Source organism: Pectinophora gossypiella, chromosome 18 (genome assembly GCF_024362695.1).
Source record: "Pectinophora gossypiella chromosome 18, ilPecGoss1.1, whole genome shotgun sequence".
NCBI lineage: Eukaryota > Metazoa > Arthropoda > Insecta > Lepidoptera > Gelechiidae > Pectinophora > Pectinophora gossypiella.
In genome coordinates this window covers 14782661-14808100 of record NC_065421.1, presented here as the reverse complement: position 1 = coordinate 14808100, position 25440 = coordinate 14782661, and the positions used below count along the sequence as shown (strand labels likewise).

Here is a 25440-nt window from a genome sequence, read left to right as displayed (position 1 = left end):
AAGTACACAAAAGGTAAATACATAATATCATAGTAAAGTTTTCATGCTCGGGATAATAACGCATTATGTGTTTTCTCTTTGCTCCCGTAATCCACCAAAAAGTGCTTTACTGCAGCTTGAAAATGATTTTTTGAACAGCTTTATTTTTAAAATAAGTCTTTTATTACGGCAAAGGAAATGTTGCGATAAAAAATAAGCACTTTAAGTTAATTTCAAGCGTCGAAATGCCCTCTAGAGAGGCGTTACCAAAGGCAAAGTACAAAAGAGCTATTTTGTAGTTATAATATGACCTAGGAATCCTACGTCTCGGCAAGTATAGCAAGTAGTAAAATTTTAATTCCACAACGAAAACTGGCACACGACAATGTTAATTTTACGGTTTCCCGGGAATTGCCAAGGTAGGTAAGTACCTATGTATACCAAACGCGTCATTTTTATTCAACCATTAAACGAGTTTAGTACCTGGGGCGATATAACTCGGCTAGATTAAGACGTGTAATAAAATATGACGGCGCCATGAATTTTTAAAGTCAACCAGATTTGGTAGAATAGTTCCCGATAAGGATTAGATGCATTTCACGGCGAATAATATTTTAATGATGCGGCATTTTGACTGGCGTGGTTCCTTTGTATTTATGTCAGGAAAATTATGCCGTACAAAATAAGGTGTTCTATTGTTGTATTTATTGTAAAACGATTAGATGAAATTCTTAGCGATCAAGTACAACTTCGTTAGTAAATAAACACATCGTGCAACTCTATTTTTTTTTTACTTTGAACTCAAAATTTTCCTTATTTGCAAGTGGGATGTATTTTTACTTGTACCTAATTATGTACAAATTACGCACGGAGGTCCAATATTATCATTTACGAAAATCCTAAAATACCTTAATCTACCCTTTCGCTAATCGCATGACGGGATCTGGCGGCCATGTTGTGACGTCACCGGCATGGCGGCAGTGACAGCGCGCGGCCGCGTCATAAATAAACGATGTCGACGCCACGTCACATTGTCTCGTCACTCGCGACGTCATTCGGTTTTAACGCGACTAAACCTGCCGCAGGGGTATCAGATTTTTACTGTTTTGCCCGCAACCCAAATAACACAACGCTGCTGGTTATAATTTTTATCCGGGTAATGGCCCCGATTCCTATAGAAACATCTTAATTTTATTTTAGAAATCTAAATACTCGAAGTAGTTGTAGTAAGTACTCGAAGTAGTATAAGTTATAATTTTCTTATAACAGTGTCATTATATGAAAAGGAAAGGGACGGTTGATTGACAACTGTTAATTTTAAACATAATGAATAACCTGGCGAATAAAATAGCCATTTCGCTCATATGCAATCCGTTTGACGTGTGCTGTCAACTTAATTCTGTCGAGTTATTGGCTAATATAAAAAAATGGAAGGATTTTTTAAATTTCTGCATAAAATTGACGGGTGTCCCATTAATTTTATGCCTGTTGATTACCCGTCCCTTTGTTTTTCAGCGGATAAGAAAATGACAGGTATAACTTAAAATAAAATTAGATGGTGTGTACTGGAATCAGCCTCAATGTGAAAATATCGGTGATGGTTTAATTCCAATAGTCATTCATAGGTTGTAAATACAATATAAAATTTTTGCACTTTTGCATAAGCATAGTGCCAAAAAATGGATCACTAAGGTAAAGTGGCACCGTCTTTTTGGAATTATCGCCGGTGTACAATACAACGAGACGTTATGTAACCCTTAGTCGTCTTTTACGATGCAAACAATGATAAGCTACACGGTAAACTGGTTCTATTCAAGCTCGTCGACTTGTTTTCTGGTACAAATGTTGCGAATTAAAATAGCTGGAGGGAAATAATCTAATTATTCCGTGTTTACAAAGCAACTTGACACCGCGCTGCGACCATGTTGTGACGTCACGACTCACGACACGTCATAAATAAACCGGAGTGGAGCTCTCGTCAGAGCCATTACAGCGACTTTCAGCGCTACAGTCATTTATCAAAGTTATTTTTAATGAGCACTGTAGTTGCTATGAGCACAGCTTTCCTCTCCTCTAGTTTTTGGGTTAATACAGCCTTTGTCTTGTAAATAGCCAGGATTTTTTTTAAACATTGACCTATTTTTTTAACCGTGAATAATATTGATTGCCATTCTACATGCCCTATCTATGGAGTAATGAAAATGGAGGCGATTACTCCACCGACAAGAGCGCAGCTCTTAAATAAAGAGAGAGAATATAGACTGAAGAAGTTTTATAATTTTTCATTAATTGCTTAAATTACTAGGCTATTTATAAAAGAGGAAGTTCATGAATTTGGTAAATATTAAATGATGAAACTGTTATTATTTTTAGAAATATTTGGAAGGACGCCATTTATTTTGTTTCGTATCTAGGTACCTCGGAATTCGTATTATAATCCCTCAATTTACTCAACTTGTTACTACCCGGACATTACTATACCCGATTGGTTTTGAAGGCAGCGGCTAATTTTTAATTTCTGTGATACTGTAATTATACTCGCACCTTGTTCGAGATGGTTAACAGTGTAGTCTACGTCTTATGCTCCAGAATCGTCCGAACAAGGAGTTTCGTATAATTGAGATAGAACTTAAAAATGAAATTAAAAATAATCGATAGACACGGCGCAACGCAACACATAAAGTGTCAGTGACGAGTACCAAAAAGTTTGTAATCGAATGGTGAAGACTGTTGTGAAGACATGTATCTCTCTTCGAAATATAGCGTCCCTTGACTCTACGGATCACTCGGTAATTAACAATATTTAATAACCCCGAGCCTTGCTCTCAACGAGGTAATCATGTTAATTGCGCCGGAAATAACGTGCCCGATCTTTTTACTCATAAAGTTATTAAGTGTTAATATATTAGGGAGTGCTTTTGGATATTAATAATGAAATGCGCTGGCAGAGTTCGTGTGAGGACTGACGTTATTGGAGGAGGTGACTGGATAATGAATGACGTGGAGCTGGTAAAGTATAATATTGTAATTATCATAGGAAAGTCTTCTTCTATTGTTTGGGTTGTGACCTGGGGTCAGGGTTATTTTTGAGCCGCCCAAGGACCCTCACTTGCCTCATGTAACAACTACGTATTTGCATCTGTACGTAGTAACGGGATCAACGGTTTAAGTTCTGCCTTCCGAAGCACAAATCATTTAACATTCGGGCAATCAGATGAGCAACCTGTAATATCCGAACCAAATTAGGGATCACTTAGGGATCACAAAATGTTTTTTTAAGAGCGGGATTCTAACTCGGGACCTCCGGATCGTGAGCCCAACACTCAACCATTTTACCACAGAGGCCGTTACAGTGGGAAGTGTTTATATAGTTTGATATCAGGAAACTTACTTGACACTCGAACCCAGTGTGGAGAATGGAGTTTGCACCACCAGCACTGGAGCAGCGTAGTTGAGAAGGATTAAGAAGAGGCCTGGGCAATTCTTTTTTACTTGATTACTTAGTACCTTATTTTATCTCAATGGTAAATGCTCCACACAAATCCCTTTGTATTAGACAAAGCAGTGCAAAGCACCTTTGTACTATATTCGGCAGTCAAACTTGTTTTTGTAGAGAAATCTAGTTTTATATTTTGTCCTGTAATTTCGCATTAAGACTATTTACTTTAAAGCGGAATGGTTTTACTACAAATAAGTATTCTATCGTTCTTCGAATAAGTGCCATAACGAAATATTGTTAGTACCTCCCTAACAACATCGTGGAATATTTAAATATGTACCATAAATCAGTTTTTTACATACAATGTTTCTAACTGCCCCACGGTGCGTAGGAACATATCAGATTGCGCGTGTTTCATAAATTTATGACCCCAATCTAGATGACCTCTCCGACCTTTACCCTCGGCTCGGAGGTGAGAGTTGATACCCATTTACGATGCAATATACATTCCTTTTGTAACATTGAGATATATTTTTGAGCCTGTAAATATAGGCATTAGTCACGAATGTACCTATTTATAAAAGTATATTTAGACTCTCAGTAGAACGTTTTAAGAGCATATTTTAATTTGTTATTTGTTTTAGTGCCGAAGTTCTCGCTCAACTGCTCAGTTTATGGCCTGTTTTCTTAAAATGTTGTACTAGGAGAGAGCCCTCCGCGCTCCCTATTTGTCCAGCCAAGTAGATCATGCAATCTGAGGTAAACCTACAATAAAACCCGGCAAAAAATAAGTGTCGCAACCGGATTGTATAATCCGCCGTGTTATGTTACGGCTGGCTGTTTTCAAATGCGAACTTCGTTTTGTAATGCGACAGGTCACAGCGACATATGAATGACATTTACTTTATAAAACTTTACATAATGTACTTTATTCTATTTCTATCTCTATAATAAAAGTTTAATCAGAATATAATAAAAGTCGAACTTTTGTTATTATAAAAGGTGAACAAAAAGAAAAAACATAATTTATAAAATGGAACCAAAAGTTTTACAGATAGGCATTTATATGAGTCCTTAATTTAAGGACACATTGGGCGAAGGGCAGAAAAGTTTTAATATCGTGTACACGGAGCCTTCCAATGGAAGTTTGACCCTTGTTATCATAAAACTCGGCCCTAGGCTCTGTATAATATACCGATTTATTTCAATAAAATTCCAGGTCTTGTTTTACATATAAAGCTTAGGTATTAAAATAACTATAAATTTTCCAGCCCATTTTGACAATGACGAACAGTATTACGTTTTACACAATTATTTTTTCTGTTGCGAGTTTTTATTAACATTTTTCATTACTTATCCAGTTTTTTTTTACTTGATGAAATGTTAAATTGTTGTAGTGTATGCCTAGCTTAGGGTCATATCCCACGAGGACATGGTGGCGCAACCATGATTTGTTGAGATAGGGCCCTTAAGTATTCCTGCAGCAATGATAAGAGATTTGTCACCACGATCAAGTGGATTATACATATTTATACACTACACACATAACAAAATAATAGAAGCTCAAGATTATATCCCAACTGGAGTAATGAGACTTATATCCATTGCAAGATGAACAAAGTACCCACACCTCACCAAGCTTTCTGTTAGACCAACGTGATTATTGGTGAGCTGTATCGCCGTCTATAATTGTCGAGTCAACTGTGTTATGGAAACCTGCCCTTAAGATAAATTAATAACTCATTGGTGCAAGTCCGGTGCCGGAGTTCGAACCTGGCTCTCCGACGACACGACACTGCATGACAAATATTTATCCACAACTTCCTACACTCTCACAAAACAAACATAACACTGGGTGCCCCGCGCACCTACTTCAGCCAATTCGTGAGTGGTTTATAAGTTATAATGCGAGCGACGACGTCACACTCGTGAGATCAGATAAAACATGCACATATACAAGAGGAATCCATAAATAAGCAACACTGAGCATCTCTCATATACATACGGAATTAAGATTACATTATCTTATTTCGCATGCATATGGAAGAAGCGAGAAAATTATCCGTGCAGAACAGAATTATGTGTACGAGTATGTGGGAATCCTCTATTTAGACATTACGAATGAGTGTCTTTGTATGAGTATACTGATAGATGCAATACGAATTAACGATAACGAGAATCTTTTCACTTCCATCAAGTCTTGATTTCAACCATAATTTCAATACATATGCAAACATGTCTTCCCTCAATCAACCGGAGTGGAGCTTACTCCACAACGCTGTTCTAGTGCGGGTTGATCTTAATTTTTCGGATAATCAGGAGATTCTAGCCTGTAATGTTCTTACCAACCAACGGACAGCCTCAGAAAGTGATTTCCACAATATCCCCATCGAGAATCGAACCTGGTCTTTCAGATCGTAAGCCCAACGTTCTAACTACTAAACCAAAGAAGACGTAAAACATAAAAACCGAAAATAGAAAAATTTTATCCTTGACATCGTAGCGTACAATTATAAATTCACACACCCACCAACAATTCATGTATGAATCCAAAGTTAACGTTAAAATAACGGCCAACTGTCACACGACCGTCAAGGGATTTCCTTGATTGGTTTAGCAGGGTTGCTGAGGACGGCAGGCTTTAATTTATCATTCTTTATCACTTTCCAGTTTCGAAGGAAATAACCTAAGCTCATCGCTTCCTTTTTTACTATGAGTTTTCGCAGGCGAATTGTAAATCCGTCGAACTACATCATGGCTAGCCGTTTTAAAAACAGAGCTGTTTTGTAATGCGACGGGTCAACAACTAGCCGGATTGAAAGTGCAACACGTTCTACAAAATGACGGATTATACAATCCGGCTGCGACATAGCTATTAAGAACCCAGACAATGGTCAACAAAATTGATTATTGCAGCCACATGGGGACACGTGAAAGAGTAGACCAACCTCAGAAAAAAGTTATAATCATTAAATGTAGCAGGTGAAGGCAGGTAGAGATGTATATAATGAGGTTTTCCTCTAGCTTTAATTCGATGGAGCATCTTCCCTTACCCCAATGTCACTTTGGGAATATTTGACGCGGCTAGATGACCTTTAAACGTGTTTCAATAGCACAATCAAACGCTGGACGTTTTTTCACAGACTTTTCCAAAGTTGACAAACGCTGGGCGAGAGTCGTGTGACGTTTGATACGCCCACGCTGCGCCGCGTGGGCACTCCTACCGTACGCCCACGACTAGATACTCGCGAAGTTTGAATTATCGAATTTTCGTTGTTCTTTGTTTATTAAAGTGTAATACATTGGTATGTCACGTCCGTAATCCCAACTAGATTATTCTCGCGTACACTAATAATAACATGCATCATCATCATCACCAGCCCGTTAACGTCCCCACTGCTGGGGCACGGGCCTTCCCTATGGATGGATAGGGAGATCGGGCCTTAAACCACCACGCGGGCCCAGTGCCGATTGGTGGTAATTAACGACTGCTAATGCAGCCGGGACCAACGGCTTAACGTGCCTTCCGAAGCACGGAGGAGCTCGAGATGAAAACTTTTCTTTTTTGTGGTCACACATCCTATGACCGGCCTTTGCGAAAGTTGCTTAACTTCAAGAATCGCAGACCGAGCGCGTTTACCGCTGCGCCACCGAGCTCCTCACATGCATCAAGGAATAAAATAATCGCACACTCGTTTCAATCGTTTTCCTTAGTGTATATTATTTACGATAAGTTGAAAAAGTCCAATCAGTTTCTTGCAAAGTAATAAATTAACTGGTTGCACTAAACACGTCCTGGTTACATGTCGTTTCTGTAATAGACCAAAAACACCTACTACAACGAATAAATTTTATAATTATGACAACTAAAGGTTCATAATTTCACCACTGTTTACAAATAATTCGCTGGACTGCACTTTTGCTCTTTGATTGTACATAAAGTCAAACCCTTAATTTCTAACGGGGTGAGTAGAGCCACTAATGAGACAACACCAACACCTATCTTCGTTCTAAGACAGAATATCATCATCTGAATATTGACAGATAATCACCCCATCATCGCCCAAACAGGTCCATTATTTCGGAAAGGACACTTGCGACTACACTCGACTGCACCCCAGACACTTCTTGCGTTGCCGCTTAAGTGCGAGCGAGACAGATACACCGCGCGCTCACTCTGTCTGACATTCCAACCCGACGGAAAATCTAGCCCAATTATTAGTTAGGTCACTTAGGTACCTTAGAAAACACATTTCTCCTTCACCGCTGAGCACAAACATGAATTCGAAAATCCTTGAATTGAACTCGTGCTGGACCTGAACCTGCGACCTTAGAATGACAGTCGAGCGTTTTTCCAATTTGGTTACCATGGGTCTCGGCACGGTTACTTATAGCTTTACCTTTACTAAAATAATTCTTTTGATCATTTGCAAATAGGCGTGGGTGTGGGGTGGACTAACTCTACGATGGTTCAGATCACACATGAACATCGCTTCCCGTCTGTATCCAAGGTCGTCAGCTATGTTTAAGGCCCTTGTAATAGGGGGCAAGCCTATTGCCATTAACCGGTCACTAACCCTGGGAGCCACGTGATGTCAAATATCTATCCAAACGTAAGTCGAATTCAATTAATTGTTTAAAGCCTGAGCCCGACTTCCGTCACGAATTCTCCACGTTATCCTGTCACCTTTGACAATTTATTTCATATTACGACAAATAATGGGCATCCAGACATTTATTTTACACGTGTATATTGAAAAGCTATCTATTATATACATTTTAACGTTTTCCAACTTCTATAGATTATGTAGAGGCGTTTTTGTACACAAAATCTTTGTCCATTTTCTACATTTCGTATTTTCCGTATTTATCTGTGACGGCCGTCGGCGGACGCGAAGAGGGTTATCCTCGCCGAATCTCTTTCTTATTCCAAACTAGTATTATTGTACCCTAAAAGCATTTAGTAAAAAAAGATATATTTGCAAAAGAAATCAACTTGGTCGCTAAAAATATATATCAAAGTCATATTTTTTACCTCTTAAAAATATGATTAAGCGTTCTTAAGTTATATTAGACTCAGATGATTTAATAATACCTATTTAACCTCGACATTTAGATAGGTATGTCTAGCCTTAAATATGAAATCTTTTAAGAATATCAACTTACGCAAATAATTTTCTTAAGGACTTTTGAGGATCAAAATCAAAGATGAAAATAAGTATTTATAGTTAATACTAAGATGATAGGTAGTATAAGCAAAGGAGGTACAATATACAACTTGGTGGCTGTTTGTATTCGCGGTATATAAGAGAGGTAGATATATGTATATGATAATTTAATGATAGGTTACAGGCCCAGTTCTTAGGAACTGGGTCATTTATTATCTCTAACAATAGAATTTCGTAAAAACGAAATATACATAATTTTACTATTTCGTTGCGTTCATAAATCATAACGCGGTTCCTTTTAAAACTACAACTTAACAAAAACAGTTTGAACATACGATCTACTTAAACAAAAATACGTTAAAACTGTGCCGTCATAGAATTACATGCAATTACTTACGTTTGAAAATTTGCATTTTTACTGCAGGCGCTTGGGACCCGCCTTCTTTGCACAGGTCGTGTACTCGTGTAGCACGGCAGAATGTACGTACTTCAAGTAACATTACAGCTATTAATGATTGAAACCTAACTACCTGCTCCTATAAATACTATTTATGAGCGTTTGCTAAGGAAATTAGGTTTTGATGGTGTGCCTTAAACGTGGCGTGGTTGGTTTAAACTAAGAAGTTATTTCTTATTTAGGTACTTATAAAGTACTTACCTAAAAGAGTGCATAAGTATGTAATTTAAATTTTGAAGCGATTTATTTGCTTATTATGTTAATAATTATGTTTATTCGTTGAAGTAACTTATGTATAAAATAAGTTTGGTATTACAAAAATTAAACACAGAACATCATGTCATAAACGTATGACAAAAAAAATGATCTTCTTTGTTCTGTAATATATTCAAAAATATGACTTCCAACAATAAATACTAAGTTGATTTTCAACTTAGCTTAGCGACTGTGTGACCGCGATGTGATCGGTTCGGAAACGTGAAATATTTTAAGAAATATTGTAACAAATATCGTATACTTCGCCGTCAAATGGATTTCCCATGTTAACACTGTAGCCTCTCACTCAACCTCACTACACCACTGAGTATAGGAGAAAGCGTAGTTATAGTATGTGCATTTTTGAATTCGAGTTTATGAATTTTAATTTATGTAAAAAACTCTTTTGATGTCATTTTTGTTAACAAAAGTTATGAATAGACAAGCTACTTACTTTCTATCCAGTTCAAAATTTGTGATCTCCATTTTTAACCGGAAAGAAGTTAATTCATAGAAATAGATGTTATGTTGAAGAAAATTATATTATTTTGTATTTATCATCACCAGCCCGTCAAGGTCTCCACTGCTGGGGCACTGGCCTTCCCTATGGATGGATAGGGAGATCAGGTCACCACGCGGGCCCAGTGCGGATTGGTGGTTATTAACGACTGCTAAAGCAGCCGGGATCGACGGCTTAACGTGCCTTCCGAAGCACGAAGGAGCTCGAGATGAAAACTTTTTTTTTGTATTTATATTGAAAGTAAATAAATAAACAAGAGGATTGGTTACGTGGTGGATAGTTTAATAACTTTCCTACAACAAATAGTTTCCTATTTCAATATATCCAGCGCACGCGAGCATAGCATGCACTCTACATAATTCCAATGAAAAATAGTTCTCGTCAGTCGACAAAAGTTCACTATTCAGTTTCTGGTCACGTCTATTGGTCGTTGCGTGGGCAATTTTCACAAGTTGGATGTGCAGAGCCGGCGATGGAAAGGGAACATGTTGCGACATTTGATGTGTTGTGTTACTGCCGCCACAGCCTAGACACTCCATGTACACATCTCATTACACAGACACTACACATACACGACAACTTATGTGCTCTAGTGGTTAGATTATTGGGTCCACACGCGATCTGGACGTTCAGGATTAAATCCCGAAGGAGACGTCGTCGAAATTACTTTGAGATTCTGACCTTTGTTTGGTTAGGTCATTTCATTGCAGAGTTGAGACACCCTGATTGTCAGTAAAAGCCAGTGATTCAGTGCTTCTAAGGCACGTTAAGTTGTTGGTTCTGTCTATTAATCGTAAAACACCTCCACCAACCCGCAGTGGAGCAGCTTGGTGGGGTATGCCTTCTTCCTCCGGTTGATGGAGGGTACTGTGCCCAAAAGTGGAATATATGTATATAACTATATGCTGTTTATGTATATACACAGTGTTAGTGACATCGTAACGAAATCTTTGAGGGATGATTCAGAACATGATTCTGAGTGATATCAAGGGAAATTTTCCATCGCAAAAGTATGTTACTGAAAATAATTTAAAAAACTAAAAGAACATCAATTTTGCACTTGATATTAACTTAGTATTATGGTCTGAATCATCCCCCTCACTTACGATGTCACGAGGTGAGCTCCAACCAAGTTGTATCGGTGCGGGGCGAAAAGCGTCCCTCCTATACGTCGTATTATTGTTTATGTTTGCTATACTGTTGCTCTGTATTGAGTGGTCTTAACGAGAGTGGACAGGGATGGACAGCTGCGGGATAAGGTCAAATGTGAACACACATTTTTGATAAAAATATTCGTAGTTTGAAGATCAGTCATTTTCCGCTTATATAAAGATTATGAAGCCGGAGTGCGTGATATTTCAAGATAAAATGTCATATTATTTATCCTTTAACATTATATACATTATAGATAGGTACGGACCTTATATTGTTATATGTAAATCTATAATGTAGTTACATGATCTTTTACAGATTTAATGTAATATACGACACTCCTCTATGTAATGTCGGGTCAAAACGTCATTGTGTTTAAACGAAATTGCAAAGGTAATATCCTGTAGTTTTAAAATGAACTCCGTTCTTGGAATAGCTTTCTATGTCACATTTCCTCCAGTATATGAGCAGCTCATCTTTAGTCTCTTTTCAGTCGCTTGTCACCAGCCAACAAGCGATGCAGGTAAGGATAAAATTTGACATGTGACGAGCTCAAAGCGAGAATACGCGGGAGTTAGAACGTGATGTTACCTACGTATTCCTACTTAGAAGATTGCTTTTCCATTTCAATATGTTTCCGGGATTAAATTCTAGTACTTGGAGAAAGCTAGAGTTTACGCCAGCGGTCCTTTTCGGGAAATATGGGGTGAAACGGTCCGGTTGGAAAGGTTATTACTGTTTGGGAAATGGCTAGAAACGGTGCACGCTCAGTGCAATTTAGACGTTAAATAGGACGTCAGTACGTAGTTAATTGTATTTTATATTCATTTTGGTATAGCTGTCGCTGTTCATAATACGTATACACACAAGACTACCCCTATTTCCCATTAGGGTAGACAGAGATTACGGAATTCCTTTTACTAAGATCCTGACATAAATACTTGAAAAATATTTTTTTATCCTTAGTAACATAACTTAGCGTTACGACTGTATCCCAATGGGGCAGGAGATATAAGTATATACACCCACACCAGCTATATTTTAGTCCCATATAATAGGCGGCGAGCCTATAAATCTCCGTTTCCGTTAACCTGGTACAAATCCTGCAAATCACGTGATATTAATTATCTATGATCCAAACATGAATTCAAACTTGTAAGCCGATTGTACGTATTAAAAATCTCCTATTAATTCTCTAAAACCACGTACATTAACGAACACGGATAAAAATAATGAATGCAAACTCATTCTGAACACTTACCGGAAGCAATGCAATTGACTGCAGCAGTACAAAGTAAAAGAACAATATTTTCTTCGCCTGGCCAGTGGCGTGAAGGAAAATATTGCACTTTTATTTTATTTTTATTTTCTTTTATATTTTTAATTTTTTTTTTAATTTTTTTTTGATTTGTCCTTATAATTTATTTTTAATATTATATACATGCAATATAATAACATCCCCAGTGGAGCAGCGTGGTGGAGTAAGCTCCATACTGCCTCCGGTTGATTGAAAGGGCGGCCTGTGCCCGACAGTGGGACGTATATAGGCTGTTTATGTATGTTATCATATACATATATACACATATTTACATACACCTATTTCCCACCGAGATCAGCAGAGACTATAGAATTCCATTTGCTTCGATCCTGACACACTTCTCTTGCTGTCTCCACATTCATCAATCGTTTAATACACGCCGCCATTTTTTTTACATATCTCTTTAGTTTTAAGTATTTTGTGGGAATGTTTCACGGTCGGACGCGTGTTTTGATTTATTGAAGGCAATGATCCGGTCATTGAAACAAATAAAAAGGAGTTATTATAGTAATGGCGACCTCGGACGCGGTATATAGGAATGTTGCTAGCCTCTGATAACATCGGGTTGTATTTTTGAACTGTAAATGAGGTTTTTGACTGCCACTTTGTATGAGCTTGAACTTTGGCATTCGTTTTAGTGTAGCTGAATATCGTTTTCATAAATTATGAATTAAGACACGAAACTAAAGTTGTTAAAAACGGAAATCGCGCTCTAATAAGTAGGAAATGGTGCCTATGAAGTAAGAAAATGTGTTTTCGAAATTCTTACCTACATATACAAAAAGAAATTATATCCTTATTTACATCAAGTAGACAACTTATTATTTCATATTATAAACCTAACTATTATAAAATTATAATTCAATAGGTAGGTATTAGATTACTTATGTTTAGAATTAGCCAATCTGTCCTACGAGTTTGCTTACTACGGTGAATAAAAATTCTGATAAGTACCTAGGTTAGAAGTTATAGGCATACGTTCTAGTAGCACAGAATTATATTTGAAAAAATTAATCAGCCTAAGGAGCCGATGTCCGGTAACTGCTGAATGAGGGAAATCGTCGACTACGCTGGCGGGGTCGGTATCAGGGTCCTGCCTGAGTGCACCTATGAACACGAATTACTTCAATTCGTTAAAATATATCTGTAGAAAGAAAACAGACGAAGATTTCTAGATCTGTCTCCTATATTTTACAGCATATCGCTGGCGGATACCGTATTGGATGGACTTTATGTTTTATTCACTTGTCGCATCACACACACATAGGTGGCTATATGTACGTACACGGGGCGTTGCGTTGGTGACATCGCAACGAAAACTTTGGGAGAAGATTCATACCTCCTGAGTTGATATCAAGTGGAATAGACTAGTTTTCAACTAGTCAAATCAATTACTAAACGTCACAAAATGAAATTGCTATGGAATTTGAATGAAAAACTGTAACGTCATAGAGAAATTTGATAAAATGTCGGACTTATTATTACGTTTTTCTTGATTAAAATTCATAAATAAGTTAAATAGAAGAAAGAAAGTGATTTTCTTTACTTTTAATCTGTCTTTATTTAGTAATTAGAATTTCGTAATTTATTTTGAACCAATTGTCTGTCGCATTTATAATGTTTTTATTAATGATTTCCAATTCCATACTTTTGCAATAAAAATACACTTGATATTAACTCAGACTCGTGAGCAAAATCATCCCCTTCAGTGTTCGTTGAGATATCACTTACACCCCGTACAAGTGCGGGTACGTATTGGTGTTAGAGACACCATGCCTAAAATTGAGAGGGATGATTCAGACCGTAATTCTGAGTAAATATCAAGGCTTTCCGTCGCAAAATTCATGGTTTTTTATTTATTTATTTATTTGTACACAATAAAACAGACACAAAAAACATACAAAGAAAACAGATAGTACAGTAACAGGTAGTTTTTTGTGTATTTATTAATTTATTTTCAATTCCATTCTTCTGCAATGGAAAATTCAGAATTAGTAACTCAGAATTATGCGCTCATACGCCCCAGTATTCGATACGGAGTCACCAACGCCCTGTATACATATATGGGTGTACTTACAGTTTCCGCATTGCCGTATTGACAAATGAAGACACGTATTCAATCGTATCCGGAGACAATGACAAATGAGTGAAACAGGGACAGAATAAACATAATGTAGGTATGTAGGCGTGAATTAATACAACAAGGTACATAAGTTTTCCAAACCCATTATCCAATGGTGATAATGATAACAATGTAAGGCTATCCGCTAGAGTGGAGCGGAGAAACGGAGAATATTAACTAATAAGTACAGGGAGTTGCGAACTAGTTTGTGTAAGATAATAACGGCCTCCGTGGTCCAGTGGTTGAGCGTTGTGCTCACGATCCGTAGGTCCCGGGTTCGAATCCCGGTAGGGACAAATCACAAAAATCACTTTGTGATCCTTAGTTTGGTTTGGACATTACATGCTGATCACCTGATTGTCCAAAAAGTAAGATTATTCGTGCTTCGGAAGGCACGTTAAGCCGTTGGTCCCGGTTATAGCTTACTGGGGTAAGTACGTAGTCGTTACATGAGTCATGTCAGGGGCCTATGGCGGCTCAGTAATAACCCTGTCACCAGGGTTGATGGGGTTGGTAATCCACCTCACAATCCACACGATAGAAGAAGATTGGTTAATATTTCTCTGTTTCTCCGCTTCGCTGCCTTGCTCCGCTCCAGTGGACAGGCAGCCTAACTTGGGCCCCCGGCCGGTCAGTAAATACAATTTGGCTGAACAACTTTCGATTGTATAAGTCACATTATAGAAAAAGATTTCAAATTTTTCAATTGTATTTTTTTAATTCAATTTTATTGCTGAAAATATAAAACAGATTTAAACTCTGTCTTTTTAAACTCAAATGTACCTATTAATAATAAATAAATAAAGCTATTAAAAATAAAGAGAACTAATTACGGGTTTATAGAAAATGTACGAAGAATTTTCCGTTTGGGGAAAGTAATACTTAGGTACGTTTTTTAAATAATATAGCTAAGTATCTAATTTTATAAAGCTCAACAATTTTGCGTAAAGAAAAGTGTAAGGTAGATACCTAATGTTAAAAGTCTGAAATAATTTATTCAATATCTCTTTTCTTTTAAGTATCAAAATAAATTGTTTTAAGAACCGGTTTCCATTTTTCGTAACATATCGTGGGATTTTATGAAGTTTAGGCAAATAAGGGCCTGAATATCCGATTACTGTTTGACATACCTTACAAAGAAAATGATAGTAGATTAGAAATTGTTTCTTAATCTAGTCTCTAGCTATTTTTTTTTATAAATAAGTGAAACAAGCAGACAATCAAGAGGTTTCCAGTGATACTTCATTTGTTAAATTCTGGTAACAGGTTTACAAGTTAGGAAGGAACAGACATACACACATACATAATGTAAATAGCGGTTATACACATAACCCTTCTTTTTAATTCGCCACAGTTGGGTAAAATATAAATCAATTATCAATCAATCGACGGTAAGCGACGATGCGGCCTAGGTGGGGAGTTGGGTAGTCATACCTGTCCTATCTTCTTCTGTCTTGGGTTGTGAGGTGGATTACCAACCTCTTCAACCCTGGTGTCAGGGTTACTATTAAGCTGCCAAAGGACCCTAAAATGCATTTTAAAATGCCCCTTTCGAAGCCTGTAATATCCTAACCAAACCAGGGCACACAAAGCGGTTTTTGTGATATGTCCCCACCGGGATGCGAACCCGGGACCTCCGGATCGAGAGCCCAACCACACGAGCACGAAGGCCGTATATTTACCTGATACGTATATAGCCTGTATACCTATGTATGTTTGTACTGTAAATGTGAATATTAGTGAGTGTTGCCGGCTTAGTGGCAGGTTCACCTGTCAATTTCAAGCTCCAAAGCCTTCGACTGCCGTCAGGCGCCAACAGCCGGGCGACGGTTTAACGTGCCACTTGCAGCACAGACGGGCTTAAAGCATGAGAAAGGATGAACGGCTGACTTCGATACCAAATAACTTAATTTAAATGAAGAAAGGTATTCAAAACATAATAATAATGCAATACTAATACACATACATACATAAACTCACGCCTATTTCCCACCGGGGTAAGCAGAGACCTCCAGATCCTGACACACTTCTCTTGATTCCTCCAGATTCATCCATCGTTTCATACACGCACGCCGGCTCAGAGTAGATCGTATTGAACCTTTTTTTAAAAGACATCTCCAATCTCTCTTTTCTCCGTCCTTCTAGGTCTTCCTAATCTTCCTCTGCCGGTCCCACCAGCCTTCGCTTTATACAGGTGTCCCATAATGACCGCATCATATTTAAAGAGGTGATTGCTTAGGTCATAAGCACCAAGAAAATTAAAATTTAGCCTTAGTAATAATTTCATAGTTTTCGAGATATTTAATCTTAAAGAAAATTTTGAGAAATCGCCACCTTGGGTCGGTTTTTTCGCCGCCATTTCCCCAAATTTGAAGTTTTTTTTTAATTTTTATATGAATAGTTGTTTCACAAAACCTATTAAAAAATACGTAGTTAAATATTTGAGTTTGGATGGACAATTATTATTACTTGTTGAGGAGCTCGGTGGCGCAGCGATAAACGCGCTCGGTCTGCGATTCTTGAAGTTAAGCAACTTTCGCAAAGACCGGCCGGTGGGTGACCACAAAGAAAGTTTTCATCTCGAGCTCCTCCGTGCTTCGGAATGCACCTTAAGCCGTTGGTTCCGGCTGCATTAGCAGTCGTTAATAACCATCAATCCGCACTGGGTCCGCGTGATGGTTTAAGGCCCGATCTCCCTATCCATCCACAGGGAAGGCCCGTGCCCCAGCAGTGGGGACGTTAATGGGCTGATGATGATGACAATAATTGTTAGTTCAGTTGATCTTATCCTAGTATTCTCTATCTGACGTCCTTTTCAATTGGTTTATATTCTGTGTATATTTTGTATACTCCATGCTTTCACGACTTTATCAGATATACTCTAGAATTATCTGTGGCCATTTCGCGTGTAACTTCCTATTATACTAACTATAACAAATACTCATTACAATAATTGGAAGAGGTACATAATATTATGATATTATTAAATTATAGCTGCTTGTTGATTTATGGTGGCTTATAGTCGTTTATATCGTTGGGTATATAATTAACTCTCTTTAACATTCTTTAGAACTTTTTCCGTTTCCCAAATTAAAATCGAGAGGGAAGAAAATCTCACGGAATTCAGACAGTTCAGAGATAAAGTGTCTCATAGATAAATCCAGTTTGCACCAGTTCAAACCGGCGGCGTCTGGTTATCGGGGCCGTTAACGACCAGATTGCTGATTAACGATAACGGCAACTGTCGGTAATGAAACTTAGATTAACATAGGTATTAACGTTTAAACTGAGCTTCAGGCGAGAGAGGTGCGCCAGATTTTATGCAATTATTTTATGAATAAAAAAAGGTCAACCTATCACGTTGGTCTAATAGAGAGCTCGGTGAGATGCGGGTACTGAGTTCAACTTATGATGGATGTACCTCTGACTACCCCGATTGGGATATAGTCGTGAGCTTATGTTATTAAAAAAGTTAAAGCAGTTAATACAATTAATTAAAGGATTTAATTTTGAGGACCTACAATAGCATGGTTACCCTTCTTAAATAGCATGGTTTGATTTTGGTCTACCTGTTAGTTTTGAGTGTATATAAATAGGTGCAATATCTGACGAAGATTTAGTTGGATTAAAGGTATTTCGACCTACCATTCAGAGCTCGGAATTGGAACACCGTAATGCTTGCTATTCAGGCAAACAGATGGGCGTAGATCAGAGGAAATAATTATGAATGAATAATTAATATAATTCCTTACCTTATTGAGATAGGAGGAAAATTTCCTCATGGGAAGATTATTGTTCGTTTTCTTTCTCATTCGTTTTGGCCATAATGTGCCATAATCGTCCTAACCATTGATTACCCCAAACATCTGGCCAAATTTTAATAGATAATCCGGTCAAGTAGTTAATGTGACCTACGGCAAATCATCAATAAGTCGCGTCAAAAAAATAAAAAACTTTTTTAATTAAATAACTGCTTATTCTCGAAATATACCTACGTGATATCTCAGTGGTAAATTGTCGTCTCTTCCGCTCGGTTGAGAGAGTATGTTCCCAGTGTAATCATGGCTGCTTCTCAACTGTAATGACGTCACATTTGTGGTTATTCGTGTTAAATGAACACTGTGGTCTTCCTCGCTTCATTCCAACAGGTTGGGAATGTCACCTCATTTGCAATGCAGGCGAGTTTACAAAAATGTTTACCTTAATTGACTGATAAAAGTATATAGGGTTGTTCTCTTCTATCGTGTGGGTTGCGAGGTGATTACCTACCTCATCAATGCGGGTTACTATTGAGCCGCCAAAGGCCCCTGATATGGTTCATAACGACTCCGTACTTACATCAGTAAGTAGTAACCAAGACCAACGGCTTTACGTGTTGTGTGTTTTACCTCTATAATACATAAGATATAGGGTGACATGTCAATCACATGTATTTTATAATCTTACTCCAACTTACAACAACTTGGCTCCTGCTGCGTGAATGCTATATTAAATGACGTGACTTATTGTAGATTTACCTTGAACGAAGCCAAATGGTATTCACTACTTGGTCTGGCAAAAGTATTAATATGTTCTGTATTGTTTCAGTCGCTAAGCCGCAACGCGAGCGGCGACGCTTGCGAGCGGCGAGACCCGTGCCAACATGGCGGCGTCTGCATCAGCACCGATGACGGACCCATCTGCGAGTGTCGTGACGGGGACTACGAGGGGGCCTTCTGTGAGAGAGGTACGTGCCAGCCTTTGTGTTCCTTCGCAAGATCTGATGCGCGTCAACTGCGAGAGTGTAACTAGTAGCTCTGGCTTCAAATCTCGCTGGTCTATCGCGCACGAGCTCTCGGCGAGACTTACAGAGAACACTCGCTCAAGTACAGCCGTCATTACCAGATATTTTTCGTGTCGTGTGTTATCCGCTAGCAATAGGGACTTGCGTGATTATGTAGTGCAATGTACTTAACAGAACTGTGTGGGGTTGAAACGATACATTTCGTTTGACTAAAAATAGGCCAATAATTGATTTGTTTTTGGTTAGTTTTGTACATAACAGTAATTTTTGTATTATATAAGTAACACTATTAGTTTACCTATATACAGTTTACTTCTATACATTATAATAGCATTTGATATGAATCAGTTCTTATGACGCAGTTAGGTCTTGCTCATTGCCATTCCGCGAAATAAACTGCGTACTGTACATTTCCTAGAAAGGTGACAGGATTACAAATTTGAATAAGCCTTCTAACCAAATTTAAGGGGTGACCAATTGCAGGACAATCCACGTTTATAAAAGCGGTGTTCACGAACACGCTAATAGTTTTCAATGAAGTCAGCAATACTGCACATAGCGGCGAAGAATTAGCCGACTGAAAGCCGCAGTCGGCTAATGGCGAGTGGGATCGCGGGAAATACTATGTGAGCACGCAACTGTCCGAGTTATAGACCATGAAATCCAAATACGCTCGATAGAGCTAGAAGCGAACTTCGTTATATTTGTCCAGCCGGTGAATTTTCGAGATTCGATGGAACGTTGTATTGGATCAAAGGCTCTGCGTTATTGACGGCGTGCTATAAGCCACGGCTTGACGTACTGATAAAGATTTCTCTATAGTAGTTTTTGGGCAAGCTTCAATTCCGTAGTCCGTGTGGTTTGGGCCATTTGTTCAACAATCATATACATCTACGCTCGCAGCGTACTTCAATAGTGAGCTATCTTCACACAACACATAACCAACTAATATGTTTTGCGACATAGCTAAAAGAGCAATAATGTTGGATTTATTTACAAACATAATTAAGTTTACAACATAAAATAAACTAACGACTTTATCCCCGATGGGCTAGTCAGAAGTACATCCATCAAGATGAATTATGTATCCACGCTTCACCGAGCTTTCTGTTAGACCAACGTGCTCGGTGGTGAGCCGTATCGCTGTCTGTAATGTTCGAGTCAACTGTGAAAACAACTTTGTCTGTTTGTCTGTGTGTGCCTTCTTCATACCTAGTTCGGCCCGAGTTATAAATACAATGACGGCTAATTAGGAGTAGTAGCAATAAAATGATTTTTATTACTCTATATACTTAATTAACAGCTTTTTATTAAGTACCGAGGGGTTTAAAAAGGCCGCATCGAAGCAATTTCATCTAAAAAAGCAATATTGCAATTTGACATTTGCGCATATAAAAGTAAGTCAAATCAAATCAAATCAAATATACTTTATTGCATAGAACTACATTAAGTAAGTACGGAATGCAAACAAATGTCAAATAGTAATATTGTTTTTTAGATAAATTGCTTCGATGTGGCCATTTTAACCCACCTGTTGCCTTATATAAAAGTATTCAAGTAATAAGAAAAACAGTGATTTGTCTTTTTCCCGTTTAGGAAATATTACGATTAGGTATTGTTTTATTTTAGAGATAATCTTAATAGTAAAAAGAATATTTTTTTGTTAGGAAACTTCCTTATAGACACGTACCTAATAGCAAATCTCATCCAATTTTGCTTTGCCTCTTTTCCTGTCAGGGATTGTTTAAGTCATTCTATAGTTGCTATTAATTACACGTCGCTCTATGTAGTGGGCCCGCAGCAGGCTGGGCCAAAGTTGGTGCTCCCTGTAGGGTGGCTGTCTGGCTACGAATAGAATCGGACGCGATTAGATATTCTTGACTCGCTAGTATCGATTCCGTCGGTGTTTTGGGGAAACTAATGGTGAAAAATATTTTAGTGATTGGATTAACTTTAGAATGGTTTGTGTCATTTTGACGTATTCATATTCATATACATATAATTTATTGGTAATAATTCGTATTACACGTCAAGATCAAAATTAGTCACATTACAAAATTAAAAATTAAAATAAAATTGTTACATCAATACATTCATACAAATAATGTACCTACACAATATTTGAACTGTACTGTCCAGTACCTAATTATCTAAATTACAAATTAATAAATTCATCGTAACTGTAGAACGTGTGCTCAAGAAGCCAACGTTTGAGTCGCGATTTAAAACAAGGTATAGACGGTGCGTCAGTGACGTGTGTCGGCAGTTTATTGTACACCGACGGGCCCATGACGTGGGTCAGCCGATCGGACTTTGCGAGTCTGTGACGTACCTAATATACGTACCTAATATATATAGAATATAAAGTAATATTAGGTAATTCGGTTACTCACGTTAAACCTGTGAGAAATGCGGCTTGATAAGTCACAGGAGATCCTGCAGCAATAAGTAAACCATCAGCTGCAAAGATGTTGCGACCAATGATGATGATGTATATTTTGGCTGGGTTGATAAATACATGGGTTTGATAAATACTTTGCTAATACTACTACTAGTATTATTTAGGTATCTACATTTATTTATTTATTGAGGAAAGCCAACGGCACGGATCCTTAAATAAATAAGTACAAACATAAAGCTATATTGATAATCTCATATATAGATGTTTTGAGACGTACGAATGCTTTTTCCTACTATTTTTTCTTATAAGTGTTATGCCTTACCGGATGTTGCTAACCGATGAATCGAATGAAACGAATCATCCGATGTGAATAACCCAGGAAAAAGCAACAGCCACTTCGGAGCCATCTCTCTAGCATTATCCCGTTTTCCACAGGGTAAGGTTATCAGATGCATCACTATGTTTACTTATACTGGCAGAAGAACGTCATCGACAAATGGTCGCCGATCTCCGGGATGGAGAAGGCACTTGAATAAAAAGAAACAGCCCTTACCTGTACGTCCTACTGCTGAGCGCAGGCGTACTGGGGAAAGGAATCAAAGACGTGGAGACGCTTAATCATTGCCTTAAGTGTTACATTGTATTAAAAAATATTAATTTTATATATGGCAATTAAAATAGAAAATAACATTCTGCTAGGCCATCGACCTGAGTCAGCAGACATCTATTTTAAAATTCACTTTTCGTAAAACGCGACAGGCAGTATGCCTCACAGAGGTCACAAATCAAATCAAATCAATTTATTTGCGAGAACACGTCATCGTCATCATCGCACCACCACGCTGCTCCAATGCAAGACGTTACTATTTTACTTTAACTTATCCCCGAGCACATGGTTCGAGTCACGACAGTCCCGGGTGAGAGCTGGCTCCAGTTAATTATTGCTTGCAAACATTTGCGGCAAGTACCGGCTGCTCTCGCCATGACACATTGCTCTGCATCTGCGCACTTACCTATACTTCACATACTTTATACAGGTACTTATAAGGAATTTGAACTTAAGTGTATGAGGTTTAAGGGATGAATGCATTTGATTAACTGTCTGAGAACTGATATTAGGCAGCTAAATTTCTCAATTGTAGAACAATATTTTGTTTATTTTTTCTAAAGTCTAGGGCCCTGTGCCGAGGTTTTTCTTGCAGCTTCTTTTCCCCGGCTATACGGGTTGTGAGAAGCTGCAGTATTTTTAGGCGGATGAGACGTTCGTTATGTAAAAATTGACGATTCAAAGTGTACCTATGTTACCTACTGAATAAAGATATTTTTGAATTTGAATTTGTACATATGTACGTTTGTAATAACGTCGTCCGTGGCATCAGGTGTATATGCCCGAAGAGGTAGGCAGAGTTGTATACCGTATACACCCACTCCTCATCGGCTATGCTAAGTCCCATGCAGTGGCGGCCCTAGCAATATATTTAGGTGGTGCGAGACCTCAATGTGGTCCTGAGCCCCTTAAAATACATTTTTTTTCGATACGAGACCTCAATGTGGCACCCCTCAGAAAAATACATAATTTTTCGATTAATTTACGGCCACCGAAATTTACCTATTTTAAAAATGTTGTTTACAGCCACCCGGTATGAGTTTTATGTGCCCGCAATCTAACCAGGGGCCAGTTTAATAAAACTTACAATTTAAAATTACGACAATTTGATGTTCATTGCGTAGCTAATATGAAACTGCAAAATATTCGTGATCACACACTCCGCAATGTACATCAAATTGTCATTGTAAGTTACAATTGTAAGTTTTATTAAACAGGCCCCTGATGAACTACCCGATTTTAGTTTGCGGCCAGGGTGAACCAGTCTTGGTTGATTTTGCCCTACTCTACTTGATATGAATTCAGAATGATAGGCTGAATCATCCCCGTAAATTTTCGTACGGTGCCATTAACACCCTGTAATAAAACACCTAGAACTTTTATCCTGAATATGCTCTACGATATACGAAGTCCTGTGATTAAGTAATAACAGGTCAAGTCCTACCAAATTGAGAAGACGCTTGTTCAGTAGAGCAAACACACATACAGGTTCATTTACATTCGGCTTGATTGCACAGTTACGTGTAAATGTTAGTCATTCCTTTGATCTTGGCCCAAATAGCTGGTACCTTTACTCGAGATGGAGCGTGACCGAATTTTGAAATTGTGAAGTGTAAAAATAATATAGTAACTAATACCATATACCGTCGCCTTATAGTAAAAACTACTTGAACGTCTTTTTGAATAATCACATTGGGATATGATTTCTGTTAACAAAACCTCGCGATAGTTTCAATACAGGTCATAATTTGTGGTCACAATTTTTATTCAGATTGAAATTAATTGAAAGAAAACCAGGTTTTGTTGAGGAAAATCATATCCGAATGTGAATTTTCAAAGACGTAGTAGTTTTCACAATAATGAGATGATATGGATTCTACGTATGTAATAAATTATTTATTGATAATTATCACTATAGTATAAAATAAGGTATAGGTACACTTGAGAACTATTGAAGGCATTTGCATGCGGTTTTACCGTCTTGATTTTCCTTGAGAACCAGCAAAAAAATAAAAATCTAGGTGAAGTCGGCTCGAGTAGCTAATCGGTAAATAAATGAGTATCATATTATGCTTGCAAATACTATTTTAGGCGGTACGCTACTTAAGGCAAGCACAAGAAATGTGCTTAAAACTTGTCAATTAATTATGTAAATATAAGTCTTCATACACCTACCTACTGTAGTAGCAAATGCGCGCGTGCTGCGGCGAAGTATGTATGTTTATAAAAACTATTTTACGAAAAAGAAAATCCATTTTAAAATTAATTTTCTTTACGCCGCGACGTTAAAGCTTTAAAAATAAAAGGAGCTTTATTCTAAAGACAAACCCATTCTTCTTGCTAATGCACTTTTTCCGTGCATGAGCATTTTTCCACCGGAGAGGGCAATTCATTATACGTCTGTAATTAAAACCATTAGCATTCAAGCCATTTCAAGCCGAGCAGCTATTAATCCGGCTTGAGGTGAGCAGCTTCAAGCCAGCTGCACGCCAGCTATTTGTCTCGAGACAACGAAATTCTAATCTCGTTGCTCGGATGAGTTTGCAGACGCATTCAGTAGCTGGGTTCTGGATGGTAAATAGGTGACACTAAACCTGTTTGCTGGATTTTGGGGTTGGTTTATTGCTTTTAAATACAAGGTAGCATAGTAACACGCCTGTATCCACGAACTGGTAAGCAGAGGTGTGTAGTATACGCCAATCCTCGCCAGCTGTGTTAAGTCCTATGTAATAGGAGGCGAACATATTGCCATTATCCGGTCACGAACACTGGAAACTACATGATATCATTATCTTTGATCAAAACATGAATTCCAACTCATAAAGTCGAATTCAGTGCTTTAGTGCCTGAGACAGGACATGTAAGTCACGCGTTCCCCGAATTGGGCTAACACGGTGACATTAAATACAATTGGATAGGTGGGTGGGTAGTTTCCTAGGTCAAAGATAAATTATGAAATTCCGATTACTAAAGAAAGACAGACCTAAAGGTGACAAAAAACGTTTTCTTTTTTCATTTTAATAAAGATAAATGTTATAATAAGTGTGACAATACATTTTGTCACGTTTTTCTATGACGTCACAGGTGGCTTTTTCATGCAAATTCCATAGTAATTTCATGCTTTGACGTGTAGTAAAAAGTAAATGATTTGATTAGTTGGAAACTACCCTCTTCTTGGACATATACACATACACCAAATCAAATCAAATCAAATCAAAATCTTTATTTGTGAATACAGG

At 37.8% G+C, this 25440-nt stretch overlaps 1 protein-coding gene across 1 annotated transcript in view; it reads left to right on the top strand.

The window, feature by feature from the left end:
* LOC126374898 (neurexin-1-like) overlaps window positions 1–25440 on the top strand; it is a 198901-nt gene that overhangs the window by 86359 nt on the left and 87102 nt on the right. Inside the window, exon 5 of the mRNA XM_050021673.1 lies at window positions 18998–19136. Coding sequence (XP_049877630.1) covers window positions 18998–19136 — 139 coding nt within the window. The remainder of the gene's footprint in view (window positions 1–18997; window positions 19137–25440) is intronic.